At 38.9% G+C, this 14660-nt stretch overlaps 1 protein-coding gene across 1 annotated transcript; it reads right to left on the bottom strand.

Moving 5' to 3' along the window:
- On the bottom strand, window positions 1–14160 carry LOC110175350 (thrombospondin type-1 domain-containing protein 4). Its single transcript, XM_055154837.1, has 17 exons — window positions 14114–14160; window positions 13971–14040; window positions 12675–12977; window positions 11978–12121; window positions 11088–11190; window positions 10577–10713; window positions 3527–3731; window positions 3039–3214; window positions 2857–2947; window positions 2496–2693; window positions 2292–2421; window positions 1575–1779; window positions 1265–1438; window positions 962–1135; window positions 682–861; window positions 451–595; window positions 1–336 (listed from the first exon to the last, which is right to left on the bottom strand). Exons 1-17 carry the CDS (start codon window positions 14158–14160, stop codon window positions 194–196), a joined length of 2625 nt encoding a protein of 874 aa, XP_055010812.1. The 3' UTR covers window positions 1–193.
- Window positions 14161–14660: the final 500 nt, after the last annotated feature.

Genomic DNA, 14660 nt, shown 5'->3' with positions numbered 1-14660 from the left:
AGCATTTAGTTTTTCTCTATGCTATGCTCTTGAATAGTCCCGCTTATTCTGTGTTTGACAGCCACGTCATCATGTGGTCAATATTTCTACAGTTTCCACAATGAGCACAGAAACCACTGTCCACAATAGGCAACCCACTCTGGAGTGCCAGCAGTGTATTTTCCATTAAGTTTGAGGCCTCTGTTAGAGCTGGCTAGCTACGGCTCTTGTGATGCGATAGTCTGTGAGCCACTCTTGAACAAGATGCACAGCATGTAGTCTTGTAGTAATCATACACACAAAGGCGAGCTTGGACCACCACGTTGCAGTTGAAATACTTGTCCCTGCACTTATCATCTGCAAAGAAACAAATGCACTTTAATCTGTTTTGTCCATTGGACTAATAATGACAGCAAACATCCTTGTTGGCACAACTTTACCAATATACAATCGTATGGAAAGGCAGCTGACCTTTGTGAGGTATACAGGGCTCAGGGTTACAGTCCTCTTTAACTTCTGGTTTAATGGTTTCATCACACTTTTCACTGGAGAGCATGCCATCAGACAAACAGCGGACTTCACGCACTCGGAAACCTCCCTCACACGTTTTTGAACACTGAAATGAGTTTAAAGTCAGAGTGAAACTGAATGTACATTCACTCCATTGACATAGATGAAGACAAGATTATTAATGGAACTTACTGAACTCCAGTCAGTGTGGTACCATTTGGCCCCACACGCTTTAAGTTTACAGCTCTGCTGGCTCAGCGGTCGCTCCAAAGAGGAGCATTCGTAAGGAGGCACGATAGTGAATCCTTCATCTGACTTCATAAGGCACACCACTGACCTCTGCTGGCTACCTGTGCCACACTCTACAGAACACTGAATCATATATAATAAGAGAAAATGCAAAGCTGATTTCTAAGTCGCTGTACTCAACTTCAACAGACAGCTTCTTATTTTAGTCATTATGTGCTTGTACCTGACTCCAGGGGCCAGTGAACCATTCAAAGCCATTCTCACATGGCCCATTGTTGCACACCTGAGAATCTGGGGGTCGCTCGCTGCCACAGCCCTCCAGAGGAAGACTGGTAATGTGGTTGGTCAGGCAGAGCACTCCCCTGGTACGTACTCCCATCCCACATTCAGCTGAGCACTGTGAAAACACATACAACCTTAATATAGGACAAGATGCTATAACAAATAACATCCATTAGGTAAAACATGTCAGAAGCAGGACACAGCTCTGGAAAAACCATTATATAATTTGGTCTTTACACATTACCCGGTTTCCCCACTCAGTATAGAACCAGCTCTTGGCACAGGGTCCTGAATCACAGTTCTCCACATGAACAGGCCGCAGGTGCATGTTGCACTCATCATCTGGTACAATGTCTCCCACATTGCTGACACAGTGCACCTCCCGAGTTCTCTGTCCCAGCCCACATGGAACTGAGCACTGGTGCAACACAGATCACAAGATTCATTCATTACTCCAGTAAGAGTTTAGTTACTCTTGCAAATCTGGACATGAATATACACATGTCCAACCAGTTAAATCAATTAAACATTCCAATGTGTATGCTTTGACTTACAGGAGACCATGCTGAGCGTATCTGCCACTCACTGCAGATCTTCATCTGGCAGGTGCTTGTTGTTTCTGGGCGCTCCAGGTGTTGACAGCGGCTCATGTGCACATTGAGAGTGTGGTTGGCATATACTTGCCGACAAAGGATTTGTCTTTGCTGCATACCAAGGCCACAGGTCTTGCTGCATTCTGACCATTCCCCAATATCCCAGCTGAAAAAGACACATCAGGTTGAGTTCACATGATGTCACAACATTGTAGAACACTTAATTTACAAATACTTCAAGTTGAGCTGAAGGACACATCAGAATTCTATTCTATATATATATATATTTTTTATTGTTTTTTAATGAGATTGCATAGTTTTTCTTCTGGTTGATACTTTATTTGTCTGTAATTACTGAGCCTACCCACCACATTAATCAAAAACTGCCAAAAAGCTGAATGACTTTTCTGTTACTCCAAATGAACCAAGGTTTAACAATTGATTCAGAAAGTGGTGTCATTATTCAACCAAAGCTCTCAGTGGAAAGGACATAAAATTGTAAGATGGGCAATATAAGCCTCTGCCCTGTGTATTTTTTTCAACGCAATCTGTTATATTAAATGTATATGGCATCTGTAAATTTGTTCACTGATTGTTCTTTGTTCAGAATTCAGTAAGAATTTGTTAAATTCATAATCTGAGGTACACGTGATAAAATACCAGTCTAAAATTTCTTACAATGCTGGGCAGGGCTGCAAGTTACAGGCCTCTTCTTGTGCACTAGGCTTGTGGCTGGTGTCACATAAAGTATCAGATACATGAAGGTTCTTTCGGTGGTGGACACAGTGAAAGACAGAGTATCGAAAACCTGACAGAAAAGATTTTTTAATGAATGCATTCTACACTTTATATTAAAAATGAACAAAGATTGTCTTTCCTGACCTTTCCCACAGGAGGCACTGCACTCTGTAGAACCAGCCAGTTTCCAGCTGTACTCTCTGTCCTGTCTTGGTGGCAGAACAGCAGTTACCTGGTTGTCAGGGAGACGTGGAGAATACCTTCCTATTTCTTCACCCTCTCTGCTGTGCGGAAAAACATTGTTATGGTGGCTGAATCCACCCTCTCTATTCAAACCATTGCCTGTGAAGAAAAGAAAATAATAACAAATGGATAAACACGATAAGAAATACCAGCAAGACAACTCTAAGCTACATAGAAAATGCATTCGTTTTCTAGTTCTATTACCCCTTTGGTAGGTAAAAGACTAAAGATGGAACTGTCTGATTAGAGAAAAATTGCTTACCTTCTTGTTTGTTGTTAGACCGTGGATCTGTTTTCTCAAAGGGAAGAATGTATTCATAAAGAACTCCAGGGTTTAGCTGCTGAAAAATCATCTAAAATAACATTCATATTTTCAGTAATGATGCACAATAAAAAATCCTAATATCAAAAGAAATCCCCAAGATTAGAAAAAAATATTCTTACATAAACATCCAAAATTTCATTGGTGGGTCCCTCTGCCACAAAGGACTCTCCTGTGGTGCTACTGATTTCATTGGGTCTACGGTAAGTAAACATGGTTCCACCTCCTTCATACTTTCCTGGTCGGTCGATGGCCCAATTTCCATTAATAATGGATCGCCCGGATCTACTTCGAAGAGCTGAAAACATGTTTTTCTTGTACTTTTAGAGAGTGGAACCTTTTTTATAATGCAAGATCTAAAGGAAAATTCTTTAAAATGTTTTCCACTGGTTCCATGGCTTATCTTTCAAGAAGCTATTAAAGAGGCAATAAAAAATCTGAATCCACTGTATGCCTCTTGGATGTAAATTATGGTACCTTAATCTTGCATTATCAAAACAACAATATCCACATATATATTTTTTAACCTAGACATTCCTTTTTAAAGCACATTAAGCATGGTTAAAGGTTACTATTAGCGAGTGTTATGAATCACACAAAGTATACCCACCGAGGTAGTTTCGGCTCTTTGCCATCTCTGTGATGTTGATCTTGGTGGCTCCTTCTGGGATTTCTACTATTTTATGGTAGCCCATCTTTGACAGACTATGTTTGAACACTCCAGAGACCAGTCTACAAGTGGTGTTATCACCTCCACAAACCCCACATCTGTCAAGGGACTTTCCAGATCCAAGATACTCATCACAGCCTGGACTCTGAAAGTACAAAAAATGCATTAATTATTACCGTATTGATTATTTAGTATTCATATTTCATTCATATATCACAGTTGTGTACATAGCAAATTCAACATACTATAGTAAAAATCACGATCAAGAGCCAGAGAGAGTAGTTATAAATTACAGCATAGTTAAAATAGAATTGTTTACATCAGCAGTCCATAACTGAACTCATAGCTGTAATAAAAGTAACCTGCTGTTCAAACAGGTGATGTGGATACTGGGTTCAGACTACTACATGTGTCTATGAGAAAAAAAAACGGTTCACACACACCAGAAACCACTTAGCTATACAGACAAAAACACAAACAGAACCAAAACAAACAGCACCTCTGCCTACACGGGGCGAGGAGACAAAATTACATCACAAAATGAAATTGCTAAATGCAGGTGCCAGGGCAAACTGATGCTTAAGAACAGGTGAGAATGAGTGTTTAATATTGTCTATTAGTGTATTATTATTATTATTATTATTAGTATTATTATTATTATTATTATTAGTAGTAGTAGTAGTAGTAGTAGTAGTATTTGAATTTTTATGACTTGATCAGTATTTTACTGCAATGTTATATATTTTGACTGTAACTGGAACTTATTTTGAAGATGTTATGGAAGTGATGCATACTTTCAATACTCAAGGTTTAGATCAAGATGCAAATATATCTGTAAAATTTCATTTCACATTTGAAGTGTTTATAACTCTATATTTCCACACCATAGAGACATTTAGATGTGCGGCCATGCAGCCAAGTTGTTAAATGAGATATAGAACTAAAGTGAAGAAGCCAGACAGTTAAAAGAAGCCTGATTCACATCGCAGGTTGTTCTTACAGTCTGGGGCAAAGGGCATGCTTCATAAAAGGCCCAAGCTTGTAAAATCAGAAATAGCATTGAACATTATTATACCCATTAAATGCAAAGGTTTCTCTTGACATTACTGCTCTATACTTAATGCTATAGATTCAGCACTGAGCAAGTTACAAGAATAGTGAGAAAAGCAGAGATGAAAAATTAGGGGGAAAAAACACATTCCATTATTAGAGTTTTGTACTTGTCTTTTTGAACATGACACACTGAAGAAATAAACATGTTGGCTTAAAAAAATCTGCTTTTAACCATCAAATAAATCACAGCTGGCATGAGTAAAATAAAGACATTATAATAATGAATACCTGGTAAGATTTACTTGTCCAAATTGTAATCATCAGTAATTGCGCATGGACTAAAGTGAAACCTGTAGTGACAAGTTGAAACAGCATCCTCAACAGAATTGAACATCTTGATGACTTTTCCATTAAGAGAGATAGTACCTGGGAAAGTTTTGTGGATAAAGAAACCCATTCATACCAATCAAGCAAACCAACAAAACAAGACTTAACTTTTGGCCACAGTATCAGAACAAAAGAAGGAGGCGTTCCACATATTAATATATAAATGTTCAACATTTTGAAAGCACATCAGATAAGACTTTAAAAAAAAAAAAATCCATGGTCCTCCAGGTGAGATCAAAGTGAGTTGTTCTACCTGTGTCCGCAGCTTCCCCTGCACACGCATGTGGAGACAGGCGAGCAGCAGAAGAGCCAACCCTGACAGCATTCTCTGATGTGGTCACACAAATGTTTGACCAGCCCGTCTGCCTTCTGCCAGGGCTAGTAGCTGCCTCCAACAGCCTCTTCCTCGCCCTCGTAGTATGGAGAATGCCAAAAAACTCTTTGAGTACAGACCTGATCTGTACGAGCCCCCCTTGTAAACTGAGCAGGGGGAGGTGCAGCAGGGGATCTGGGGAAAGGGCTTTTTTAGTGGAGGCAAAGGGAGAGGAGAAATGAATAGCAGGGAGAAAGCAGGCAGAGAGCTACTGCTGACAGTAAACTCAAAGTCAGGGAGGACATTCTGGCCACTACTTTAACAGGACAGTAAAACAGCTGCAGAGGAAAGAAAGTATCCTATCAAAAACAATGGAAGGTCAACTCTGTTGTGTTTCCCCTGATTAAAATAAAAGGAGGGCTTTTTATTCTTTAGTCACACTGTAGATTTTCTCATACAAAGGCACATGACAGGTGAGGTACTCATTCGTGTCATATTTTCAACACGGAAAGATGTCTTGTTTTCTGAATTAGACAGAAGTGAAAGAAGAATAAGTTAACAAAAATTGAATAATGCTACATTCTAGAGCACACCTTTTAATTTGGGCTGTATCTAGAGATTAGATACTGCCCTAATTAAAACAGATGTCTAAATTTCATTAGATTAGTAGATTAGTAGATTACAAATTCACATAGGTTTTACTAGTTGCAAACTTGCAATGTTTTAAACACGCAGCTAAAGCTCACCTCCTCTAGTAAAATTAACAGCTTCTGGGAGGCTTGGGAGTTCAGATTTATGTGTGCCCTCACACGCACAACAAGTTATGTCGCTCTACAGATGCCAACTATTCACTCTATAATAATGTTGGCACTATTAATCACACTCTGACACTTTTTCAGATATTCAGTTAAGATGTTTTACAGATGAAGTAAAGCTGCTGAATGCAAATAACAACTATGTGCACACCTGCAACTGGCGTGGCGTGGCTAAGTCCTTCTGGATCCCTGACAAGTGCAACAGGCTCAAAAGAGGTATATCCAGTCTTATACTAAGTGCACAGTAAACTTATTCTGAGGCCTCTTTTTATTGTAACGATAAACAGTAATTCTCCAACACAAAACATGACATGTGGTTGCTGTGTTTATTTTGCGAAATAAGGCTTTTGTCACCAAATAACTTTTAGCAATACACTAATAGTTGGGGAAAAGCAAAAAAGTAAACAAAACTATATATTCTTGAACTAAACACTGCTGTTGAGACATTTACTGATTCTAACTGTTCGCATTTTTGAAAGTAGCACAATGTGGGGTTGACAGGGCCAGATGGACCATCCCAAGCACTGTAGGGGCATTGTCTGCCAGAACAAGTAGGTCAGTTCTGAAGGTACATAGACTTCAGCAGGCGCCTCATTTTCAGGACTCCAACCCACACACGTCCGAGTCATGCTCTCCAGCAGGTGGGCTCAGCGCTCCTGTAATGTTGCAATCTGCAAGACACATCCTCCCTACATTCAACTACTGCCCTGTTCTTACAGATTGCAATATAAGTATTATTTTTATTGCACCATTTCAAGTGTTAAAGAAAAAAAAAATCTCAGTTTAATTTGGCCAGATTCTGTTTAATGCATCAACTGCATCAACATACAGAGGGAGAAAGTTGGAAAAGAAAGGATGATTTTGGTGCATCTGGGATACATATTAGTAAGCAAGGCCAGGCATGTAGGTCCCCTGACTGTAATGTATTTAAGTAAAGGAGGTATGAATGCTGCAGCGGAGGAAGGGGAAATGTAGAAAGCAGGTGCAATGACAATCGGAGCCAGGAAGTGCAAGGTGTGGCTGAGATAGAGCCATCTTTCTCGCTGAACCGCCTACACAACACTGGACTAATGCTCTGATCATACATGAACCATATCTTACAAGAGGAGCTTTGGGCGTAACGCCATTTATATTAACCACGTGGTTAGTTATAAGACAAAAATAGGGATGGACGATTATAATAAAAAGGAATCTAATCAGACAATTTTGTTGCAATCACTACCAGAAATGGGCTCAAATGTGCATGTTAATGTCGTTATCAAGGTTTCAGTAAAGTGCATGAACTGTAAGACAAGCTTCAAAAGTGGTATGGTGATGTTGCCACAATGCTAAAATCAAACAACATTTTGACACCAAGGTAAAGCTTTTTCTAGCTTTTATTTTATATTCTATTTTATTGAAGATATGCTTCAGTAAAAAAATTAATTAATTAATAATAATCTATCATCCCCATCCTCATAAATGGGGATGGGTGAAGAAGGGTGAAATCAAAGGATGCATTTTGCCATGTTTAAAAATGTTGTTTACCATCATCAGCCATACCTGTTCACAAAAGTGTTTGGACAGACACAGTTAAGACATTTACTTTTCAAGCCCAATTACACATATTATCCAAAGCCCAACACAATACAACAAAACTGGATTGAGACTCCCATCCTTAAACTCATCCAATTCTCAAATAATGGCCAACCTACAGTGAAACAAGAACACTGGATCCTTGACATTACAAACAAAATGATATAATGTAAAGAGTATAATGTCCTCTAAGTGTCTGGTCAAGAGACAGCCACCCAGCAAGCAGCCACTGTCAACAGGCGTCTGTCTGAGGAAGACCCGAGTGACCACTAAGTGCTAAAAATAGAACGCTACATGTGTGTCCTCTCATAAATCTGTCCAGGACTTCTCTGTCCACCCAAACACACCTCCTCCACAAGTTAAGTAAGTTGACCAATTAGCACAAACTGTCAGTCAAGAGATTCACAAATGCTCAAGTGCTAAACCTAATTCTACAATGCATCATAATGAAAGAGGACTCAAACTCAGTCTCATCTCATCTTCTTAACCCCCTTAAGAATATACAACATGACTTAAGAGCTCATTTGACTATTAAAGATCCAACAAGTGATTGTATTTTAGACAGGTGCCCTAACAAGTGCCATTCACCAAAATATTGCTTCACAAGTGCTGCTCTAAGATTGAACCTGACCTCTGACATTCCTGTGTAACAAATTCCAAAGACTTGGCATTACATTTGAAGACACATTTTTAGCATAATAAGGTCAATTTAGGTTACAAGTGATTATCAAAAATTTGCTATTATTATTTTGATATACTAGATCCATTATTTTTATTTTTCCTACATTTATCAATAATATCTACAACAAAACAAACTTAAATGTAAGTTTCTTTTAGCAACCTAAGGAGAGTAATAATAGGGATGCACAAAAATTCTACTATCTAAATAAATTCAGCCTTTGCAATTTGATAATTGTGCCAAATCAAACTGTGATTTTGATTTAATTGCAATATATTGTGCAGCCCTAATGAGAATTGTTACTTTGATAAAGAAACTAATACAACTTTCTAAATATCTTTTATGACTTTAATGCAAATCCCATATATACAGGACCTTTCAAATGCAGTTATTGATAGAAAAGCAATCTGTGCACTGAAATGAAAAACTCAAAACTAGCTGTGACATGGACATGATTGAGGTATCTCCACTAGTGATGTGCCAAGAAGGCTATATATCAAAGCACTCATCCCCTTTTTAACAAGTCTGCCTGTCCACCACAGCAGGGAATGTACAAACCAGATGCAGCTGTCATGAACGGAGCCGTGAGGAGTGGTTTGAATGCTGTTTGATGAGAATGGCTCAAGCCAAAATGCATGATATGTTATGATAGCTTTCATGCCAGCAGTAGCACATGAACAAAAATGTAATACAAATTTACATTTAACAAATTATAGCTTAAGGAAGCAAATTTTTTTTCAGATATACAGTAGATACACTGAGTGAACATGTGCCAAATCAATAAAAGAATCACTGCGCAATAGGATGATTTACAGTGGATAACCAAGAACGAAAGGAAAGATAAACAATAACAACTTAAGCTTTCATAGTTGGTTTTCCTATATTTCATCATCAGCTGTGCAGAGGGAGCAGCACAACCCCTCTCCAGGGTGTAAAATAGTCCCAGTCTACATAGATTCTACCCTCAGTGGGGCCCACCACCGCCTGCAGAGAACTGTGTGGTCAGTGATCGCCCTTTAAAAATACACACACCCTTCTCAAATGCACTTCCTCAGTATAAAAGAGAGATGTAGCTGCTGAATGGAATTCCCACTATAAGGGGATCTTTCTTTCATTGCCCCTTTGACCACATTCAAGTCTATTTAGTGGTTTGCAGTTGGTTCGCACAGTGTTGGTCACCTAAGAAGTGTTTAACATTTCTCCTAGGTGGACTTCGAGGATCAACATTTACAGCCTGAATGTAATTGAATAAATATGAAATAACAATTTACAGCCAATTAGCCAATTACAAATGCAGCATCCTGGTGATGATGACTTTATTCTGTTATAAACAGGAAAGGAGAAGGGATGGAAGAATAGACTAATGCAACGCTGATACTAAATTTGGAAATGTGAGAAGATGGCTGGGATGACACTTAGGGCAAAGGGTCTAATGGACAGACCTTGGTAGTTATTCATTTAGCAGTAAGGTGTCACAGTAGAACAAGGTGGACCACACAAACTCTAGCTCTGTGGTGGAGCTAGGGATTCTCCTCTTAAACAGCACCAAAAGACCACTCAATTCTTAGGACATAAATAAGTTGCATATTATGTAAGTATTATCTTATTTTTTATTATTACCAGCTTACTGAGCTAATCATGCAGTTGCAAATTTAAACACTGCTTTCGTAAGATTTTTTCCCCCTCATTAGATAGGAACCACAGATCTCTGTGGACAGGCATTGACCTATCCCTCTGTTAGAGTCATTAAATAGAAAGTATTAAATGGAGTGGCTGCTCTCATGTGAACCATTTGGGTTTGTGGTGGAAAGTGTTACTGTGACACCTTTACCACTATAAAATGTGAACCAACATGGAGACATGTAGCCTGCATGTTGTAACTTGCTTGCCTTTTTTAAGTGAAAATATATAATAGGGCTACATTCATCTTCCCTTACTCACTTTTTTTCACGCTTTATGCCTTCTGTCTTAAACTGGATGAAATGTACTTAGAAATGTATAAAGCTTTAAGTCAATGCACTAATTTAAACATGCCCACTTGCAGCAAAAGAACATAATTCATGCTCTACACACCTTGTGTATTTTAATCACTGTAGCACTTATTCTGTACTGCCCTCTTCTGGTCTAAACCAACATAGCATTCAGTTTTTTACTATCCATGCACTTACCATGCACTTTCCTGCCACACACACAGTAGAATGATTTTGTACACATGGTGTGCCATCAGTCACTGCCTTTGACAGTCGCACGTAGAACCTGAAGCCAACGGCACGGCAATGGAGTTCACACTGCTGTTCGACAGGTGCTATTGACAAAAATAGAAAAATATTACATTTGAACATATGCATATTTATGTTTAGTTCAATTGGAGCAGTTAATATAAAACTTTACACACAGTTAATGTGTGGTATTTTATTCACACAATATGTCAGTTAAATTCCACATCCTCAACCAGATATTATTGCAGCAACTGTTCTTACCATTAGCAATCTCAGACAAATGGCTTTTCATATTGTGTTTTGATTGTTGTCAGGGTGAGCATGCTTGAATGAACACTGCACCTCAGTCTTTAATTGTATTTCTAAGGTTTGACAGATCGGGAATCATTCAGCCTACACATAGCATTTACAGGAACAGTCCAGCAATTGTACCATAGTGTCATTTGAGGCTGAGTCCTACCTTCATTAAAAGGCTCCCACTCATACAGTCTGCCCATGAAAGGCTTGCTGTTGTAAGAAGAACACTGGACAGCTCTGAATGTTCTGCTCGATGGAAGACAGGCCTGAAGCAAAGACATACACTTTCCATAAAGTCATCATCATTTAAGATCTGAAGCCACTCTCTCTGTGTAAACTATGCATTTGCAATGTCAGCAAGATCTACCTCTCTGACTGTTTCCCATACTGTCATTGTCTAAACAAGGTACAGGTCTGTCTTGCATCAAATGAAAAGACATGGAACACTATGTACAGTGAACAGAAGCTACAGTATAACTGACCTTATAGATGCACAAAACTAGTTTCTAGTTAAGAAATGCATCAATGATTAAAATACGAGTTAAAGTACACATGTGCTTGTGGGGACAAGCAGTTATATGATTTAAATCAGGGGTCTCCAACCTGCAGCTCGGGAGCTACCAGTAGCTCTCCACCCCCTTCCAAGTAGCTCGCCAAATAATTTCTGAATTATAGATACTGTGCTGAACAAGTAAAATTGAATTAATTACCATTGTAAATGTATCATTTTGATGCATAACTTTGTGTACTAATAAATGGACAATTGTTAGTTTTATAGAGATCTAACTTGTTCCCCATCTAAGGCTTATCATGGCTGTTATATATGCAACATTTTTTGCAACTGCTAAAATTTGTAGCTCTCTAGAATTTTTGTTTTGTAAAGATAGCTTACTGAAGGAAAAACATTGGAGACCCCTGACTTGAATGTTTAGACATGTTGTGTAACATAGTATAATCAAAATATATAATGATATGAAAGAAAAATGTATATTAAAAAAATTATTATATGAACAAACCTAAATAATAATTTGGTAAAAAATTTAGTTGGCTTACACTATTGGTACAGATCTTGTAGCGAGCATGCTCTCCATTGCAGAAGGACACAGGTAAAGGGTCATAAGGTCTCTCTGGTTGTGGATTTCCTGGCTGTATTTCCTGGTTGTTTTCTGCCTGAGGTCCTGGTCCAGCTCCTTCTGGCTGATAAAGAGGAGCCCATACAGGGTTGTTCATGGGCTGTTGTGGCAGTCTATGGTTTATGAAGGACCTCTCATACTGTTGGGGACTTCTGGAAGTGCCAGGGTAGTTAGTCTGGCGATCACCTTGTCTCCTGGAGCCTTGAAAGTTTAGGTTTCCTTCAGGAGAGCGTCTGTGTCTGTGAGAGCTGCCCCTGCCTGCATCCTGGCTTTTATCAGTATGTGAGGTACGGACAGAGGTTGCTCTTCCATAACCATACCTCCCTGGGACCATGTGGCCTTGCCTTAAAAATAAATATTAAGAGGTATTCAGATTTATACTCATTTATACGGTAAAAGGAATCATTTAGATTTTTTTTGTTTGTTTTCCATTAATTGTTTTAATTTTAACCCCATAGTCAGTGCAATTGTCCCAAAAAAAGAGGGTGCAAAGCTATTGATCACATGTTTGCTAAATTACTCAAAGGATAACAACCAAATGAAAAATTTAAATTGTTTATTTTACTTTTGAATGAACTAAATAATAATAAAAAAAATGTAATATGACCTGTGTATACCTGTGTGCTCTTGATTGGGAAACTCTGTGCTTCCTCAGCTCTCCCTGGGAGCTGCTGTCGCCGTGGCGCAAATGGGTTGTAGTTTGCAGGGCTGATGACATGACCGGGTTGCTGTGGATTTGCTCTAGTTCTGGTGGAGGGATATTCATGTGGGAACACACGCAGACAGGGCCTGCTTTGCTCCTGGACCCCTTTTGCACAAGTCCGAGAGCAGCTGGTCCATGGACCCCAAGCTCCCCATGAGCCAGGAACATTTCCTTGATCCGCTCTGGTCTCCTGGTGTGGAACCACCCTATGGGGAACCTATATATGAACAGCAGCCATTAAGGACATAAATGCCACAGACACAGTAAAACCCCCTGTCAAGAAGATCATATAGACAGATATGACCAGATCAGCCTAGTTTAAAGATTCAAGTCGGTGATCTCATCCTATAAATATCCCTTAAATGTGTGTGGCATTCCCCTATGCCTCCTGCTCTCCATGAAGACTTCTGTTGCAGTTAATACTAATGATGCCTGATTTGTCTGCCTAACTATGTTGTCTACCTGCACTTCTCACTATACTCTGCCCTGAGCAGCTCTACCAGAAACATATTAGCTGCAATCACTGTTCTCTCTGAGGAACTTGCCCAGAGATCCTGTGCCAAGATAACTTTATCCATGGAGCTGCGTGGAAATCCTGCTCTTTAAGGACCACTTTGTCTTCATTCACTGCAAAGTCTCTATGCAAACACACTGTAGTAACGGTTCAGCTGCCTCTGACTTTTAGTGGATGGATGGAGAATACTCAGTAGGGAGACTTGGCACAACTGTCTTCCCCTGTCAATCAGCATGTGCAGCTATTCAAAGCCTTCTTCTGTCCTCAACCTTTGTAATGCAATGCCACTGTCAGTTACAGGGTCAGCCACAGGTCATTACAGAAGCACAGTGTAAGCTGCTCTAAATGTGCTTTTCAAAAAAAAATCTTGACATCCGTTTTACTGTGGTGCTTGTGGCCCTTAGGATCAGGAAGTGCTTTGGAGACATGCTAACAAGACGTGTAACCTAAACCTCTCACTAGTGATCTTCTGATGGCCTTATGATTATTAATGTCTACAGACCCAAGAGAGGCAAGGTATTAAGAATGGCCATTTACTCTTAGCTAACATGGCAACCTTAACGTTACTGTGAACAATGTGAAGCTGATATTAAACTATATTAAGGTTAAAATGGACAAGCATTAAAGTTTGTGTTTACAATGTCATGTAAACAATAGGTCAATGTTTTCATGTTTCTATCACCATTTGCTCCTTACCTTTCTGTGATCTGTGGTATGCTGACATTTTAGTGTCTCTGAATGAAGCACAAGCAAAATAACTGACACTCTACAGAGAACAGGGGAGGAGAGGCCATTAAAACAAAAACATCTTCACAGGATGCATAGAATTACCTACTTACCTGACAAAGGCATTGTGCCTCACTCCTTCATAGCTACATTCAGACATCTAAGTGTGGACAAGAAATATACATTATACCGCTGTATTTTATAGGCAAACCTTTTATTCCTAAGGCTTATGTAATATAGAAATATTTTCTATTGCCCATGGCACATCGAGATAGGTGTAGCTTGGAAAAGAATTTCAGAAAAGGAATAAGGACATTATTAACATGATAACTTGCACTGATAAATTGCGCAGCAACAACTGCAATTGCATACAACTTTCTGCTTTTCTGAATGCATGTGTGTATTAATATATTATTATATATTATAAGCTTACCTTTCAGGTAATTTAGGAATTTAAAAAAAATCTAACTCTTAAAAGTAAATAATCAAAAAACAAACAAACAAAAAAAAAAAAAACAAAAAAAAAAACGACTAAATAATACAATACCTACCCAAATATTTTGCTTGCTTACTTTTCTAATTCAGCGCCCAAATTATTGCCTACTGACCTGTCCACCGCTACCACTATCTCAGCATGTTAATTAAAATGTATTTGCAAAT

This window comes from Boleophthalmus pectinirostris, unplaced genomic scaffold, assembly GCF_026225935.1.
Source record: "Boleophthalmus pectinirostris isolate CB_2022bp ecotype Guang Dong unplaced genomic scaffold, ASM2622593v1 HiC_scaffold_19, whole genome shotgun sequence".
Taxonomy (NCBI): domain Eukaryota; kingdom Metazoa; phylum Chordata; class Actinopteri; order Gobiiformes; family Gobiidae; genus Boleophthalmus; species Boleophthalmus pectinirostris.
Note: the sequence above shows the minus strand (reverse complement) of the source record. Positions and strands in the feature narration are given on the sequence as shown.

What these genes read in the sequence shown, in the direction of transcription:
- LOC110175350 (XM_055154837.1), bottom strand. Translation starts at nt 14,160, where the DNA reads ATGTCTGAATGTAGCTATGAAGGAGTGAGGCACAATGCCTTTGTCAG. An exon ending in AGGCACAATGCCTTTGTCAG is followed by an intron (nt 14,041 to 14,113) that starts GTAAGTAGGTAA and finishes TGTTCTCTGTAG; the next exon opens with AGTGTCAGTTATTTTGCTTG. An exon ending in TCACTGGCCCCTGGAGTCAG is followed by an intron (nt 862 to 961) that starts GTACAAGCACAT and finishes TATATGATTCAG; the next exon opens with TGTTCTGTAGAGTGTGGCAC.